Below are 19,089 nucleotides of genomic sequence, written 5' to 3'. Positions count from 1 at the left end.
GTATCATCAGGAGGGTAGAGAATATAGACTGGTATCATCAGGAGAGTAGAGACTATAGACTGGTATCATCAGGAGGGTAGAGACTATAGACTGGTATCATCAGGAGGGTAGAGACTATAGACTGGTATCATCAGGAGGGTAGAGACTATAGACTGGTATCATCAGGAGGGTAGAGACTATAGACTGGTATCATCAGGAGGGTAGAGACTATAGACTGGTATCATCAGGAGAGTAGAGACTATAGACTGGTATCATCAGGAGGGTAGAGAATATAGACTGGTATCATCAGGAGGGTAGAGACTATAGACTGGTATCATCAGGAGGGTAGAGACTATAGACTGGTATCATCAGGAGGGTAGAGACTATAGACTGGTATCATCAGCAGGGTAGAGACTATAGACTGGTATCATCAGGAGGGTAGAGACTATAGACTGGTATCATCAGGAGGGTAGAGACTATAGACTGGTATCATCAGCAGGGTAGAGACTATAGACTGGTATCATCAGGAGGGTAGAGACTATAGACTGGTATCATCAGGAGGGTAGAGACTATAGACTGGTATCATCAGCAAGGTAGAGACTATAGACTGGTATCATCAGGAGGGTAGAGACTATAGACTGGTATCATCAGCAAGGTAGAGACTATAGACTGGTATCATCAGGAGGGTAGAGACTATAGACTGGTATCATCAGGAGGGTAGAGACTATAGACTGGTATCATCAGGAGGGTAGAGACTATAGACTGGTATCATCAGGAGGGTAGAGACTATAGACTGGTATCATCAGGAGGGTAGAGACTATAGACTGGTATCATCAGGAGGGTAGAGACTATAGACTGGTATCATCAGGAGAGTAGAGACTATAGACTGGTATCATCAGGAGGGTAGAGACTATAGACTGGTATCATCAGGAGAGTAGAGACTATAGACTGGTATCATCAGCAGGGTAGAGACTATAGACTGGTATCATCAGGAGGGTAGAGACTATAGACTGGTATCATCAGGAGAGTAGAGACTATAGACTGGTATCATCAGGAGAGTAGAGACTATAGACTGGTATCATCAGGAGGGTAGAGACTATAGACTGGTATCATCAGGAGGGTAGCGACTATAGACTGGTATCATCAGGAGAGTAGAGACTATAGACTGGTATCATCAGGAGAATAGAGACTATAGACTGGTATCATCAGGAGGGTAGAGACTATAGACTGGTATCATCAGGAGGGTAGAGACTATAGACTGGTATCATCAGCAGGGTAGAGACTATAGACTGGTATCATCAGGAGGGTAGAGACTATAGACTGGTATCATCAGGAGGGTAGAGACTATAGACTGGTATCATCAGGAGAGTAGAGACTATAGACTGGTATCATCAGGAGAGTAGAGACTATAGACTGGTATCATCAGGAGGGTAGAGACTATAGACTGGTATCATCAGGAGAGTAGAGACTATAGACTGGTATCATCAGGAGGGTAGAGACTATAGACTGGTATCATCAGGAGGGTAGAGACTATAGACTGGTATCATCAGGAGGGTAGAGACTATAGACTGGTATCATCAGGAGGGTAGAGACTATAGACTGGTATCATCAGGAGGGTAGAGACTATAGACTGGTATCATCAGGAGGGTAGAGACTATAGACTGGTATCATCAGGAGGGTAGAGACTATAGACTGGTATCATCAGGAGGGTAGAGACTATAGACTGGTATCATCAGGAGAGTAGAGACTATAGACTGGTATCATCAGGAGGGTAGAGAATATAGACTGGTATCATCAGGAGGGTAGAGACTATAGACTGGTATCATCAGGAGGGTAAAGACTATAGACTGGTATCATCAGGAGGGTAGAGACTATAGACTGGTATCATCAGCAGGGTAGAGACTATAGACTGGTATCATCAGGAGGGTAGAGACTATAGACTGGTATCATCAGGAGGGTAGAGACTATAGACTGGTATCATCAGCAGGGTAGAGACTATAGACTGGTATCATCAGGAGGGTAGAGACTATAGACTGGTATCATCAGGAGGGTAGAGACTATAGACTGGTATCATCAGCAAGGTAGAGACTATAGACTGGTATCATCAGGAGGGTAGAGACTATAGACTGGTATCATCAGCAAGGTAGAGACTATAGACTGGTATCATCAGGAGGGTAGAGACTATAGACTGGTATCATCAGGAGGGTAGAGACTATAGACTGGTATCATCAGGAGGGTAGAGACTATAGACTGGTATCATCAGGAGGGTAGAGACTATAGACTGGTATCATCAGGAGGGTAGAGACTATAGACTGGTATCATCAGGAGGGTAGAGACTATAGACTGGTATCATCAGGAGAGTAGAGACTATAGACTGGTATCATCAGGAGGGTAGAGACTATAGACTGGTATCATCAGGAGAGTAGAGACTATAGACTGGTATCATCAGCAGGGTAGAGACTATAGACTGGTATCATCAGGAGGGTAGAGACTATAGACTGGTATCATCAGGAGAGTAGAGACTATAGACTGGTATCATCAGGAGAGTAGAGACTATAGACTGGTATCATCAGGAGGGTAGAGACTATAGACTGGTATCATCAGGAGGGTAGAGACTATAGACTGGTATCATCAGCAGGGCAGAGACTATAGACTGGTATCATCAGGAGGGTAGAGACTATAGACTGGTATCATCAGGAGAGTAGAGACTATAGACTGGTACCATCAGTCTGAGTTAAGTATAATTTAACATTAGCGAATCACACGACTGCGAGGCGTGGCTTCAAATGGATGCACGACAAGTACGGGGGAGGGTTAACGGAAAGTGCTGTTGGAGATGATTGGTAGATTAAGACAATGCCTACGCGGCGAGGTCTTTCTATTTGCTAACGAAGGTCATGTGTGACACGTCGGTCCACCAAGACTCTTTTGGACAGAAGTGTCTGGGAACGAGATTCGTTATTGACAGTTCCACTTCTGTTTTTTACATGCCTACGTATCTGTCCGACTAACAGTTGAAGTGGTGAGGTCTGATCCACTGTCAGCTGATATGAGTGTGGGTGCTGATAGAGTAGTAGGAGGAGGTGTGTGTGTGTGTGTGTGTGTGTGTGTGTGTGTGTGTGTGTGTGTGTGTGTGTGTGTGTGTGTGTGTGTGTGTGTGTGTGTGTGTGTGTGTGTGTGTGTGTGTGTGTGTGTGTGTGTGTGTGTGTGTGTGTGTGTGTGTGTGAGAGAGAAACTGGGCTGATCTAAAAGGAAACAATGGTCATAATGACTAGAAACCACAGCTAGCTTTGCAAACTAATCTTATATGGCTAAACTACAAGGCAACTAGCTAGCGTTACTATGGACTACATGAGCTGGGAAGTTAACACAGCTTCAAATGTTTAGAGCAATAAGACCAGATGAATAACAGTTGTTATTACAATGTCATTACATACAAATATATATTAATAAATAAACTACAACATTAAAACATTTTGGAAAAAGTGCCTAAAAATAAATACTAAATATAACCGGAAACACAATATTTAACTTCTATTGAATTCATCTGACACATCTCGGGGATTCTCTGTTTTCTCCCACGCATTGGAGATCAAGTCAAATAAAAAATAACCATACAACATTTTTATGTAAATAAATAAATTACAAGTTAGAGACTTAGAAAAACTAGGTTTTAGTCTAAGACATCGTTCGAGAATCACGCTCTCGTCTTTCCCGCGCACCGGAGAGCTGCAAGTCCGCCGTCGGTCGTCAGCGGTGCTGCAGCTCGAGCTGCCCACTTCAGTTCTCCGTGGACCGTCTTTATCAACACCGCGAAAAAGGCGCGCTGTATTGCTAAGTGCTCTCAATGATTAAATAAAGACGGAGAGCGGTGTGAACATTCATTATTATGCTGTGATGACTAAAATCAGAAGGTCTTAAATCTTACCTAAAGGTTTATGCGTTGTGTTGCCCATTATATTCACTGATGCGTCTCACTGGTTGACGAGGGAATTCCGAATGCAATATCTCTCTGTCCATCCATTTATGTCTGTCCAATATGGTGTGTCAAAGAGCTGCTTATTTGTCTTTTAGTCTGAGTATTTCTGACCCATTTGAATAGCGCTGTGTCTCCTTAATGAAGCATGGACATTCTCTGTAATGTTATCTCTGCAAGAAATATGACGATCAGGCAGGCTGCTCTCTCTCTCTCTCTCTCTCTAAACAGCAGTGCTAACTGGCGCACTGTGCCTCCCCCCTCCTCTCTTCAGTATCCTCTCTCTCTCTCTATCTTCTCCGTGACTTTAAAGAAACAGTAAGCTTCGCTGTGCTCCTCTCCCAAGCAGATACAGAATCTAAGGCACAGTGGACTAGACTCAGCTAGTTAGTGTGCTGCTCTGAGTCGAATTGACTATCCATGGGCTACACAACACACAACAGAACTACTGTCTAAACTGAATGCTTGGATCAACTCACTCCGAGGTCAACTCAGGACCGTTTCATGTAATAATCCCTGTTCACAATTATACAACATCAGTTTAATATCAAATAACAGAGTCGTCGAGACATTTCCCAGATACGGAGAAATTGGAGGACAGTTATTAGATCATTACCTAAACTCATTATTCAGCTTTCATCGAGGTCCAGTTCCTTTGGTGGCGTTTCGTGAAGGTCAATACCATTTCCCATCCTGTCTCTGTCTCGACACAACATCAAATAAATGCTTTTATTAAAGACACTGAGTTCAGAGACACACCTAGGCCAGTCACTATACACAGTGGCCCAGAGACACACCTAGGCCAGTCACTATACACAGTGGCCCAGAGACACACCTAGGCCAGTCACTATACACAGTGGCCCAGAGACACACCTAGGCCAGTCACTATACACAGTGAGACAGAGACACACCTAGGTCAGTCACTATACACAGTGGCCCAGAGACACACCTAGGCCAGTCACTATACACAGTGGCACAGAGACACACCTAGGCCAGTCACTATACACAGTGAGACAGAGACACACCTAGGCCAGTCACTATACACAGTGAGACAGAGACACACCTAGGCCAGTCACTATACACAGTGGCCCAGAGACACACCTAGGCCAGTCACTATACACAGTGGGCTCCCAAATTATTGACCCCTGTAACGCTCGTCGTAATCCTCCTCGTCTGAGGAGGAGCAAGGATCGGACCAAGCGCAGCGTGGTTTGAATACATACTTTAATTATTTAAACGAAGACGAAAAAACACTTGACAAAATACAAAAACAATAAACGACGTGAACAAACGAACGAAAACAGTACCGTGTGTCGAACAAACACAGACACGGCAACAATCACCCACCAACAAACAGTGAAAACAGTCAACCTTAATATGGTTCCCAATCAGAGACAATGACAAACACCTGCCTCTGATTGAGAACCATATTAGGCCAAACAATAAACCCAACATAGTAACACATAACATAGACTACACCCACCCAGCTCACGTCCTGACCAACTAAACAAGACTGAACAAAGGAAATAAGGTCAGGAACGTGACAGTAACCCCCCCCCCCCCCCCCCCAAGGTGCGGACTCCGGCCGCAAAACCTGAACCTATAGGGGAGGGTCTGGGTGGGCATCTGTCCACGGCTCTGGCTCTGGCTCTGGACGTGGCCCCCACCCCACCATAGTTAATCCCCGCTTCTGTGGTCTCCTCTTAATGGCGACCCTCCATATTAACCCCACTGGACTAAGGGGCAGCACCGGACTAAGGGGCAGCACCGGACTGAGGGGCAGAACCGGACTGAGGGGCAGCTCTTGGCTGGCTGGCGGCTCTGGCAGCTCCTGGCTGGCTGGCGGCTCCTGGCTGGCTGGCGGCTCTGGCAGCTCCTGGCTGGCTGGCGGCTCTGGCGGCTCCTGGCTGGCTGGCGGCTCTGGTGGCTCCTGGCTGGCGGGCGGCTCTGGCGGCTCCTGTCTGGCGGGCGGCTCTGCGGCTCCTGTCTGGCGGGCGGCTCTGGCGGCTCCTGTCTGGCGGGCGGCTCTGCGGCTCCTGTCTGGCGGGCGGCTCTGGCGGCTCCTGTCTGGCGGGCGGCTCTGGCGGCTCCTGTCTGGCGGGCGGCTCTGGCGGCTCCTGTCTGGTGGGCGGCTCTAGCGGCTCCTGACAGACGGGCGGCTTTGAAGGCTCAGGACAGATGGGCGGCTTTGAAGGCTCAGGACAGACGGACGGCTCAGACGGCGCTGGGCAGACGGGCAGCGCAGGCGGCGCTGGGCAGATGGACAGCTCAGACGGCGCTGGGCAGACGGGCAGCTCAGACGACGCTGGGCAGACGGGCAGTTCAGACGGAGCTGGGCAGACGGGCACACCTGTAGGGAGGAGACGGAGAGACAACCTGGTGCGTGGGGCTGCCACAGGACCCACCAGGCTGGGGAGACCTACAGGAGGCTTGGTGTTAGGAGGCACCTGAAGGACCGGGCTGTGGGGGAGCACTGGAGCTCTGGTGCGCAGCCTTGGCACCACTCCCAAAGGGCTGGAATACTACTCTAGCCCGGACCCTCCAGAGTGCAGGCACAGGGTGAACCGGGCTGTGGGTGAGCACTGGAGATCTAGTGCCTACTACGCGCACCTCTCCCTTAGGCTCCACTCCCACATTTGCCCGGTACGAGCGGAGTGTAGGCATAGGACGCACTGCACCCTCCCAGCGCCCCGGAGACACAGAACGCAGAGCCGGCGCAGGAAACCCTGGACCGAAACGGCGTACCGGAGACCAGACGCGCTGAGCAGGCACAATACGCCCCGGCTGGATGCCCACACTCACATGACACTTTCGGGGGGCTGCCCTATAGCGCACCGGGCTATGGGCACGCACTGGCGACACCGTGCGCTTAACCGCATAACACGGTGCCTGACCAGTAACGCGCTGCTTATAATAAGCACGAGGAGTGAGCTCAGGTCTGCTACCTGGCTTAGCCACACTCCCCTTTAGCCCCCCCACCCAAAAACAATTCTGGGGCTGCCTCTCGTACCTGTCGCGCTGCCGTGCTGCCTCCTCATATCGCCGCCGCTCAGCTTTCGCTCCCTCCAGCTCAGCTTTGGGGCGACGATATTCCCCAGCCTGTGCTCAGGGTCCTTCTCCGTTTAAAATCTCCTCCCATGTCCAGGAGTCCTGAGATTTTGGCCGCTGCTGCTGCTGCTGTTGCTGCTCGTTACCACGCTGCTTGGTCCTTTTGTGGTGGGAGAATCTGTAACGCTCGTCGTAATCCTCCTCGTCTGAGGAGGAGCAAGGATCGGACCAAAGCGCAGCGTGGTTTGAATACATACTTTAATTATTTAAACGAAGACGAAAAACACTTGACAAAATACAAAACAATAAACGACGTGAACAAACAAACGAAAACAGTACCGTGTGTCGAACAAACACAGACACGGCAACAATCACCCACCAACAAACAGTGAAAACAGTCAACCTTAATATGGTTCCCAATCAGAGACAATGACAAACACCTGCCTCTGATTGAGAACCATATTAGGCCAAACAATAAACCCAACATAGTAACACATAACATAGACTACACCCACCCAGCTCACGTCCTGACCAACTAAACAAGACTGAACAAAGGAAATAAGGTCAGGAACGTGACAGTAACCCCCCCCCCCCCCCAAGGTGCGGACTCCGGCCGCAAAACCTGAACCTATAGGGGAGGGTCTGGGTGGGCATCTGTCCACGGCTCTGGCTCTGGCTCTGGACGTGGCCCCCACCCCACCATAGTTAATCCCCGCTTCTGTGGTCTCCTCTTAATGGCGACCCTCCATATTAACCCCACTGGACTAAGGGGCAGCACCGGACTAAGGGGCAGCACCGGACTGAGGGGCAGCACCGGACTGAGGGGCAGAACCGGACTGAGGGGCAGCTCTTGGCTGGCTGGCGGCTCTGGCAGCTCCTGGCTGGCTGGTGGCTCTGGCAGCTCCTGGCTGGCTGGCGGCTCTGGCAGCTCCTGGCTGGCGGCTCTGGCAGCTCCTGGCTGGCTGGCGGCTCTGGCGGCTCCTGGCTGGCTGGCGGCTCTGGTGGCTCCTGGCTGGCGGGCGGCTCTGGCGGCTCCTGTCTGGCGGGCGGCTCTGCGGCTCCTGTCTGGCGGGCGGCTCTGGCGGCTCCTGTCTGGCGGGCGGCTCTGCGGCTCCTGTCTGGCGGGCGGCTCTGGCGGCTCCTGTCTGGCGGGCGGCTCTGGCGGCTCCTGTCTGGCGGGCGGCTCTGGCGGCTCCTGTCTGGCGGGCGGCTCTAGCGGCTCCTGACAGACGGGCGGCTTTGAAGGCTCAGGACAGATGGGCGGCTTTGAAGGCTCAGGACAGACGGACGGCTCAGACGGCGCTGGGCAGACGGGCAGCGCAGGCGGCGCTGGGCAGATGGACAGCTCAGACGGCGCTGGGCAGACGGGCAGCTCAGACGACGCTGGGCAGACGGGCAGTTCAGACGGAGCTGGGCAGACGGGCACACCTGTAGGGAGGAGACGGAGAGACAACCTGGTGCGTGGGGCTGCCACAGGACCCACCAGGCTGGGGAGACCTACAGGAGGCTTGGTGTTAGGAGGCACCTGAAGGACCGGGCTGTGGGGGAGCACTGGAGCTCTGGTGCGCAGCCTTGGCACCACTCCCCCAGGCTGGAATACTACTCTAGCCCGGACCCTCCAGAGTGCAGGCACAGGGTGAACCGGGCTGTGGGTGAGCACTGGAGATCTAGTGCCTACTACGCGCACCTCTCCCTTAGGCTCCACTCCCACATTTGCCCGGTACGAGCGGAGTGTAGGCATAGGACGCACTGCACCCTCCCAGCGCCCCGGAGACACAGCACGCAGAGCCGGCGCAGGATACCCTGGACCGAAACGGCGTACCGGAGACCAGACGCGCTGAGCAGGCACAATACGCCCCGGCTGGATGCCCACACTCACATGACACTTTCGGGGGGCTGCCCTATAGCGCACCGGGCTATGGGCACGCACTGGCGACACCGTGCGCTTAACCGCATAACACGGTGCCTGACCAGTAACGCGCTGCTTATAATAAGCACGAGGAGTGAGCTCAGGTCTGCTACCTGGCTTAGCCACACTCCCCTTTAGCCCCCCCCCCCCCCCCAAAAAAACAATTCTGGGGCTGCCTCTCGTACCTGTCGCGCTGCCGTGCTGCCTCCTCATATCGCCGCCGCTCAGCTTTCGCTCCCTCCAGCTCAGCTTTGGGGCGACGATATTCCCCAGCCTGTGCTCAGGGTCCTTCTCCGTTTAAAATCTCCTCCCATGTCCAGGAGTCCTGAGATTTTGGCCGCTGCTGCTGCTGCTGTTGCTGCTCGTTACCACGCTGCTTGGTCCTTTTGTGGTGGGAGAATCTGTAACGCTCGTCGTAATCCTCCTCGTCTGAGGAGGAGCAAGGATCGGACCAAAGCGCAGCGTGGTTTGAATACATACTTTAATTATTTAAACGAAGACGAAAAACACTTGACAAAATACAAAACAATAAACGACGTGAACAAACAAACGAAAACAGTACCGTGTGTCGAACAAACACAGACACGGCAACAATCACCCACAAACAAACAGTGAAAACAGTCAACCTTAATATGGTTCCCAATCAGAGACAATGACAAACACCTGCCTCTGATTGAGAACCATATTAGGCCAAACAATAAACCCAACATAGAAACACATACCATAGAATGCCCACCCAGCTCACGTCCTGACCAACTAAACAAGACTGAACAAAGGAAATAAGGTCAGGAACGTGACAACCCCCTTGATAAAGAGCAACAAAAATGACAAATTATACTAATACTAATACAGTCACTCAGAGAAAGAGATTTTGTTTAACAAGTAATACTTTTTAGTACTGATTACCAACCCTGTTTTCAATACCTTTCAATTCCTCACCTCTCGAGGATAACGGCGCTGAGCCTTATCAATACCTCACCTCTCGAGGATAATGGCGCTGAGCCTTATCAATACCTCACCTCTCGAGGGTAACGGCACTGAGCCTTATCAATAACTCACCTCTCGAGGATAACGGCACTGAGCCTTATCAATACCTCACCTCTCGAGGATAACGGCGCTGAGCCTTATCAATACCTCACCTCTCGAGGGTAACGGCGCTGAGCCTTATCAATACCTCACCTCTCGAGGGTAACGGCGCTGAGCCTTATCAATACCTCACCTCTCGAGGGTAACGGCACTGAGCCTTATCAATACCTCACCTCTCGAGGATAACGGCGCTGAGCCTTATCAATACCTCACCTCTCGAGGATAACTGCGCTGAGCCTTATCAATACCTCACCTCTCGAGGATAACGGCGCTGAGCCTTATCAATTCCTCTCCTCTCGAGGATAACGGCACTGAGCCTTATCAATACCTCACCTCTCGAGGATAATGGCGCTGAGCCTTATCAATACCTCACCTCTCGTGGATAATGGCGCTGAGCCTTATCAATACCTCACCTCTCGAGGATAACAGCACTGAGCCTTATCAATGCCTCACCTCTCGAGGATAACGGCACTGAGCCTTATCAATACCTCCAGATCGTTGATATCCTTCATCTGGTCTGATGGACTGACCCTCTTCATTTCAAACCACAGTGTTTCAAATGAGGTTTAAGTCAGCAGACTGAGATGGCCATTGCAAAATGCTGATTAAAGGCCCAGTGCTGCCAAAAATATGATTTTTTCCTGTGCTTTATATACATTCTCACGGTAATGATGATGGAATAATACTGTGAAATTGTGAAGATGATGATAATTTCCTTTCAGTGTAAAGATCTGTTTGAAAAGACCGGCTGAAATGTTAGCCTGTTTCGGTGGGATGGAGTTTTGACCTGACTGGTGACATCAGCAAATGAGCTATTAGACCAATGAGAAAGGTAGCCTGTAAATACTTGAGCAGTGGTGGGTTCGGCATTGGCACTAGAAGGGTTACAACCTAGACTGTTGTAAACAGTCTCAACAACATTGAAATGATTAAATCAGAGGATTGTTCACGGTCGCACGACGTGAACTTCCTGTCTGGGAGACCTCCCTCTCACTCCCTCTTCCTCACCCCTCCGTACCTCCTCACCATTCTGATAGACCCCCCCATCCAAGGAGAAAGCACCCTCTCTCTTCACCCTAACCCTACCACCCCAAAAGGGAAAGCCCCCTCTCTCCTCACATTAACCCCCCCCCCATAAGGGGAAATCCCCCGCCCTCCTCACCCCTCGTCACCCTAACTCTAACCCCCCATAAGGGAGAAAGTCCCCTCTCTCCTCACCCTAACCCTGCCACCCCAAAAGGGAAATCCCCCTCTCTCGTCACACTAACCCCACCACCCCAAAAGGGAAAGCTCCCTCTCTCATCACACTAACCCTCCCCAATGAGGGGAAAGCCCCTGCCCTCCTCACCCCTCGTCACCCTAACCCTAACCCCCTAATAAGGGGAAAGCCCCTCTCTCCTCACCCTAACCCTAACACCCCAATAAGGGGAAAGCCCCCTCTCTCCTCACCCTAACCCCCCAATAAGGGGAAAGCCCCCTCTCTCTTCACCCTAACCCCCCAATAAGGGGAAAGCCCCCTCTCTCCTCACCCTAACACCCCAATAAGGGGAAAGCCCCCTCTCTCCTCACCCTAACACCCCAATAAGGGGAAAGCCCCCTCTCTCCTCACCCTAACCCCCCAATAAGGGGAAAGCCCCCTCTCTCCTCACCCTAACCCCCCAATAAGGGGAAAGCCCCCTCTCTCCTCACCCTAACACCCCAATAAGGGGAAAGCCCCCTCTCTCCTCACCCTACCCCCCTAATAAGGGGAAAGCCCCCTCTCTCCTCACCCTAACCCCCCAATAAGGGGAAAGCCCCCTCTCTCCTCACCCTAACACCCCAATAAGGGGAAAGCCCCCTCCTCACCCTAACACCCCAATAAGGGGAAAGCCCCCTCTCTCCTCACCCTAACACCCCAATAAGGGGAAAGCCCCCTCTCTCCTCACCATAACCCCCCAATAAGGGGAAAGCCCCCTCTCTCCTCACCCTACCCCCCAATAAGGGGAAAGCCCCCTCCTCACCCTAACACCCCAATAAGGGGAAAGCCCCCTCTCTCCTCACCCTAACCCCTCAATAAGGGGAAAGCCCCCTCTCTCCTCACCCTAACCCCTCAATAAGGGGAAAGCCCCCTCTCTCCTCACCCTAACACCCCAATAAGGGGAAAGCCCCCTCTCTCCTCACCCTAACCCCCCAATAAGGGGAAAGCCCCCTCTCTCCTCACCCTAACCCCTCAATAAGGGGAAAGCCCCCTCTCTCCTCACCCTAACCCCCCAATAAGGGGAAAGCACCCTCTCTCCTCACCCTAACCCCCCAATAAGGGGAAAGCCCCCTCTCTCCTCACCCTAACACCCCAATAAGGGGAAAGCCCCCTCTCTCCTCACCCTAACCCCCCAATAAGGGGAAAGCCCCCTCTCTCCTCACCCTAACACCCCAATAAGGGGAAAGCCCCCTCTCTCCTCACCCTAACCCCCCAATAAGGGGAAAGCCCCCTCTCGCCTCACCCTAACCCCCCAATAAGGGGAAAGCCCCCTCTCTCCTCACCCTAACACCCCAATAAGGGGAAAGCCCCCTCTCTCCTCACCCTAACCCCCCAATAAGGGGAAAGCCCCCTCTCTCCTCACCCTAACCCCCCAATAAGGGGAAAGCCCCCTCTCTCCTAACCCTAACCCCCCAATAAGGGGAAAGCCCCCTCTCTCTTCACCCTAACACCCCAATAAGGGGAAAGCCCCGTCTCTCCTCACCCTACCCCCCAATAAGGGGAAAGCCCCCTCCTCACCCTAACACCCCAATAAGGGGAAAGCCCCCTCTATCCTAACCCTAACCCTAACACCCCAATAAGGGGAAAGCCCCCTCTCTCCTCACCCTAACCCCCCAATAAGGGGAAAGCCCCCTCTCTCTTCACCCTAACCCCCCAATAAGGGGAAAGCCCCCTCTCTCCTCACCCTAACACCCCAATAAGGGGAAAGCCCCCTCTCTCCTCACCCTAACACCCCAATAAGGGGAAAGCCCCCTCTCTCCTCACCCTAACCCCCCAATAAGGGGAAAGCCCCCTCTCTCCTCACCCTAACCCCCCAATAAGGGGAAAGCCCCCTCTCTCCTCACCCTAACACCCCAATAAGGGGAAAGCCCCCTCTCTCCTCACCCTACCCCCCTAATAAGGGGAAAGCCCCCTCTCTCCTCACCCTAACCCCCCAATAAGGGGAAAGCCCCCTCTCTCCTCACCCTAACACCCCAATAAGGGGAAAGCCCCCTCCTCACCCTAACACCCCAATAAGGGGAAAGCCCCCTCTCTCCTCACCCTAACACCCCAATAAGGGGAAAGCCCCCTCTCTCCTCACCATAACCCCCCAATAAGGGGAAAGCCCCCTCTCTCCTCACCCTACCCCCCAATAAGGGGAAAGCCCCCTCCTCACCCTAACACCCCAATAAGGGGAAAGCCCCCTCTCTCCTCACCCTAACCCCTCAATAAGGGGAAAGCCCCCTCTCTCCTCACCCTAACCCCTCAATAAGGGGAAAGCCCCCTCTCTCCTCACCCTAACACCCCAATAAGGGGAAAGCCCCCTCTCTCCTCACCCTAACCCCCCAATAAGGGGAAAGCCCCCTCTCTCCTCACCCTAACCCCTCAATAAGGGGAAAGCCCCCTCTCTCCTCACCCTAACCCCCCAATAAGGGGAAAGCACCCTCTCTCCTCACCCTAACCCCCCAATAAGGGGAAAGCCCCCTCTCTCCTCACCCTAACACCCCAATAAGGGGAAAGCCCCCTCTCTCCTCACCCTAACCCCCCAATAAGGGGAAAGCCCCCTCTCTCCTCACCCTAACACCCCAATAAGGGGAAAGCCCCCTCTCTCCTCACCCTAACCCCCCAATAAGGGGAAAGCCCCCTCTCGCCTCACCCTAACCCCCCAATAAGGGGAAAGCCCCCTCTCTCCTCACCCTAACACCCCAATAAGGGGAAAGCCCCCTCTCTCCTCACCCTAACCCCCCAATAAGGGGAAAGCCCCCTCTCTCCTCACCCTAACCCCCCAATAAGGGGAAAGTCCCCTCTCTCCTAACCCTAACCCCCCAATAAGGGGAAAGCCCCCTCTCTCTTCACCCTAACACCCCAATAAGGGGAAAGCCCCGTCTCTCCTCACCCTACCCCCCAATAAGGGGAAAGCCCCCTCCTCACCCTAACACCCCAATAAGGGGAAAGCCCCCTCTCTCCTAACCCTAACCCCCCAATAAGGAGAAAGCCCCCTCTCTCTTCACCCTAACACCCCAATAAGGGGAAAGCCCCCTCTCTCCTCACCCTACCCCCCAATAAGGGGAAAGCCCCCTCCTCACCCTAACACCCCAATAAGGGGAAAGCCCCCTCTCTCCTAACCCTAACCCCCCAATAAGGGGAAAGCCCCCTCTCTCTTCACCCTAACCCCTCAATAAGGGGAAAGCCCCCTCTCTCCTCACCCTAACCCCTCAATAAGGGGAAAGCCCCCTCTCTCCTCACCCTAACACCCCAATAAGGGGAAAGCCCCCTCTCTCCTCACCCTACCCCCCAATAAGGGGAAAGCCCCCTCTCTCCTCACCCTAACACCCTGATGTAACTAATGTAACTAATGTAACTGGTGTAACTGGTGTAACTATATCACTAACTGACTAGGTATCAGTAACTGACTAGGTATCAGTAACTGACTAGGTATCAGTAACTGACTAGGTATCAGTAACTGACTAGGTATCAGTAACTGACTAGGTATCACTAACTGACTAGGTATCACTAACTGACTAGGTATCAGTAACTGACTAGGTATCACTAACTGACTAGGTATCACTAACTGACTAGGTATCAGTAACTGACCAGGTATCAGTAACTGACTAGGTATCAGTAACTGACTAGGTATCACTAACTAACTAGGTATCAGTAACTGACTAGGTATCACTAACTGACTAGGTATCAGTAACTGACCAGGTATCAGTAACTGACTAGGTATCACTAACTGACTAGGTATCACTAACTGACTAGGTATCACTAACTGACTAGGTATCAGTAACTGACCAGGTATCAGTAACTGACTAGGTATCAGTAACTGACTAGGTATCACTAACTAACTAGGTATCAGTAACTGACTAGGTATCACTAACTGACTAGGTATCAGTAACTGACCAGGTATCAGTAACTGACCAGGTATCAGTAACTGACTAGGTATCACTAACTGACTAGGTATCAGTAACTGACTAGGCATCACTAACTGACTAGGTATCAGTAACTGACTAGGTATCACTAACTGACTAGGTATCACTAACTGACTAGCTATCAGTAACTGACTAGCTATCATTAACTGTCTCGGTATCAGTAACTGACTAGGTATCACTAACTGATTGCTGTGCTGTTACTGACTAGGTATCAGTAACTGACTAGGTATCACTAACTGACTAGGTATCACTAACTGACTAGGTATCAGTAACTGACTAGGTATCAGTAACTGACTAGGTATCACTAACTGACTAGCTATCAGTAACTGATTGCTGTGCTGTTACTGACTAGGTATCAGTAACTGACTAGGTATCACTAACTGACTAGGTATCAGTAACTGACTAGGTATCACTAACTGACTAGATATCAGTAACTGACTAGGTATCAGTAACTGATTGCTGTGCTGTTACTGACTAGGTATCAGTAACTGACTAGGTATCACTAACTGACTAGGTATCAGTAACTGACTAGCTATCACTAACTGACTAGGTATCAGTAACTGACTAGGTACCACTAACTGACTAGGTATCACTAACTGACTAGGTATCACTAACTGACTAGGTATCAGTAACTGACTAGGTATCACTAACTGTCTAGGTATCAGTAACTGACTAGGTATCACTAACTGACTAGGTATCAGTAACTGACTAGGTATCAGTAACTGACTAGGTATCACTAACTGACTAGGTATCACTAACTGATTGCTGTGCTGTTACTGACTAGGTATCAGTAACTGACTAGCTATCAGTAACTGACTAGGTATCAGTAACTGTCTAGGTATCACTAACTGACTAGGTATCAGTAACTGACTAGGTATCAGTAACTGACTAGGTATCACTAACTGACTAGGTATCAGTAACTGACTAGCTATCAGTAACTGACTAGGTATCAGTAACTGACTAGGTATCAGTAACTGACTAGGTATCACTAACTGATTGCTGTGCTGTTACTGACTAGGTATCACTAACTGACTAGCTATCAGTAACTGACTAGCTATCAGTAACTGACTAGGTATCAGTAACTGACTAGGTATCAGTAACTGACTAGGTATCACTAACTGATTGCTGTGCTGTTACTGACTAGGTATCACTAACTGACTAGGTATCAGTAACTGACTAGGTATCACTAACTGTCTAGGTATCAGTAACTGACTAGGTATCACTAACTGACTAGGTATCAGTAACTGACTAGGTATCACTAACTGTCTAGGTATCAGTAACTGACTAGGTACCACTAACTGACTAGGTATCAGTAACTGACTAGGTATCACTAACTGACTAGGTATCACTAACTGTCTCGGTATCAGTAACTGACTAGGTATCACTAACTGACTAGGTATCACTAACTGACTAGGTACCACTAACTGACTAGGTATCAGTAACTGACTAGGTATCACTAACTGACTAGGTACCACTAACTGACTAGGTATCAGTAACTGACTAGGTATCAGTAACTGACTAGGTATCAGTAACTGATTGCTGGGCTGTTACTGTTACACTACAAATGAGAGTTGGGTTTGGCTAGCTGGTGTATTCTTTTGAAAGTGTCTAAGCCGTATGAGGAAACCCCCCTTTCCTACCCCCCCCCCCCCCCCCCCCACCCGTCCTCTGCCCCCCCCACCCGTCCTCTGCCCCCCCTCTTCCCCTTGTTCCTCCCTCCTCTCATTGCCTTGACTGTTGGGCTCCTCTCAAGCTGTTTCCTGTCTCCTGGACCACAGTGCTCTCTGAGGAGTCCGCTGGGTCGGAGGCCTGCATGGCTAGGTAGTACCACATGGGCCTGCAGTATTATACAGCTGCAGAGCTAGTATTCTGAACCACACTGTTCTCTGAGGGTACAGGGGTCTAGTCCAGAGCCTGGGTTGGAGGCCTGGCTTTCCCAGACACAGGGATGGGTGTCAAGGAGCAGCAGTGGCGGGAAGGGAAGTCCAGGCTTGTCCCGGAATACAGGTGCTTTTTTTTTGTATTATTCTAAGGACAAGGAGCCACAAGTTGAGCAATAGGTCAATAGGTCACCACACCGGACCCTCCTGGAAGCGGCAGTGTACAGATACTCAGATGTCTGATCACTTAACAGTTGAAGGGAAGCGGAATAGAAAATGTTTGGATTTTGGGGCGAAGTGACATTCTTCCCACTCCTTGTCCTCGCCTCTGAGAGACACAGACACGGCAGACACACACATACGTATAGTGACATTCTTCCCACTCCTTGTCCTCGCCTCTGAGAGACACAGACACGGCAGACACACACATACGTATAGTGACACCATGTCGGAGAGCGATTAACACAGGAAGTGAGTCTAAGTGAGCCAATGACGGAGGTCGCAATCAAGCACTGCACTCAACACAAAGGACACACAACAGCTCAGCGTCACCGTGGGTGTGGGTATAATGTATACTGTGGGTATAATGTTGACACCGGTTGGAACAGCCTACTACTTTTACCTATTTACTCAATTACATTATTACATTAATAGATTAAAGCCTAATAACACGGATGTTGGTTCTTGTCCCCCAAAAATAACTTTATTATTATTTTAGATCTTTTGAGAAATATGAAGGGATTTTGTCAGTATTGTTCAAGAATAGATCTTCTACTTCTCCATTTAAAAGGGATTTTGTGAGTACTTCTCCATTTAAAAAGGATTTTGTGAGTACTTCTCCATTTAAAAGGGATTTTGTGAGTACTTCTCCATTTAAAAAGGATTTTGTGAGTACTTCTCCATTTAAAAGGGATTTTGTGAGTACTTCTCCATTTAAAGGGATTTTATGAGTACTTCTCCATTTAAAAGGGATTTTGTGAGTACTTCTCCATTTAAAAGGGATTTTGTGAGTACTTCTCTATTTAAAAGGGATTTTGTGAGTACTTCTCTATTTAAAAGGGATTTTGTGAGTACTTCTCTATTTAAAAGGGATTTTGTGAGTACTTCTCTATTTAAAAGGGATTTTGTGAGTACTTCTCCATTTAAAAGGGATTTTGTGAGTACTTCTCCATTTGAAAGGGATTTTGTGAGAACTTCTCCATTTAAAAGGGATTTTGTGAGTACTTCTCCATTTGAAAGGGATTTTGTGAGTACTTCTCCATTTAAAAGGGATTTTGTGAGTACTTCTCTATTTAAAAGGGATTTTGTGAGTACTTCTCTATTTAAAAGGGATTTTGTGAGCACTTCTCTATTTGAAAGGGATTTTGTGAGTATTTCTCTATTTGAAAGGGATTTTGTGAGTACTTCTCTATTTGAAAGGGATTTTGTGAGTACTTCTCTATTTGAAAGGGATTTTGTGAGTACTTCTCTATTTAAAAGAGATTTTGTGAGTACTTCTCTATTTAAAAGGGATTTTGTAAGTACTTCTCTATTTAAAAGGGATTTTGTAAGTACTTCTCTATTTAAAAGGGATTTTGTAAGTACTTCTCTATTTAAAAGGGATTTTGTTAGTACTACTCTATTTGAAAGGGATTTTGTGAGTACTTCTCCATTTGTAAGTACTTCTCCATTTAAAAAGGATTTGTGAGTACTTCTCCATTTAAAAAGGATTTGTGAGTACTTCTCCATTTAAAAGGGATTTGTAGCAGCTGACTGTATTTTGATTCCATTGTAGAATCGTTGTATCATCTGGGCTGGGAGTGATCTGCACAGCCAAGATATTTACATGTTATTCTCTATTGTACAGTAATAGTCATGTAAAACCAATCAGGCAGTCTTCCACTGTTGATACACCAGACTACTTCCTGATCTCCAGGTCATTCACCCTGTTTCCTGGTAACCTCCTTGAAGCAGGAATGTTAAACAGAACCCTTCGGTTTAAAAAGTGTGTCATTGGTTTTCCTCCAATATTTAATATTTCTGACACGGCACTCAATGTTTTTACTATCCAGCAGTACTCTATCCTT

General features: G+C 49.7%; 1 protein-coding gene across 2 annotated transcripts in view; it reads right to left on the bottom strand.

The window, feature by feature from the left end:
* The window catches only part of neurl1b (neuralized E3 ubiquitin protein ligase 1B), a 44,049-nt gene extending 39,861 nt beyond the window's left edge, over positions 1-4,188 (bottom strand). For both annotated transcript variants that reach the window (XM_071399798.1, XM_071399799.1), the window contains exon 1: positions 3,908-4,188. In XM_071399798.1, the coding sequence (XP_071255899.1) occupies positions 3,908-3,935 (28 nt within the window). In that variant the 5' untranslated portion in view covers positions 3,936-4,188. The remainder of the gene's footprint in view (positions 1-3,907) is intronic.
* Between the last annotated feature and the right edge of the window lie 14,901 nt (positions 4,189-19,089).

Source organism: Salvelinus alpinus, chromosome 4 (assembly GCF_045679555.1).
Source record: "Salvelinus alpinus chromosome 4, SLU_Salpinus.1, whole genome shotgun sequence".
Taxonomy (NCBI): Eukaryota; Metazoa; Chordata; class Actinopteri; order Salmoniformes; family Salmonidae; genus Salvelinus; species Salvelinus alpinus.
The sequence above is the reverse complement of the archived record's forward strand: the minus strand, read 5'-3'. Positions and strand labels throughout refer to the sequence as shown.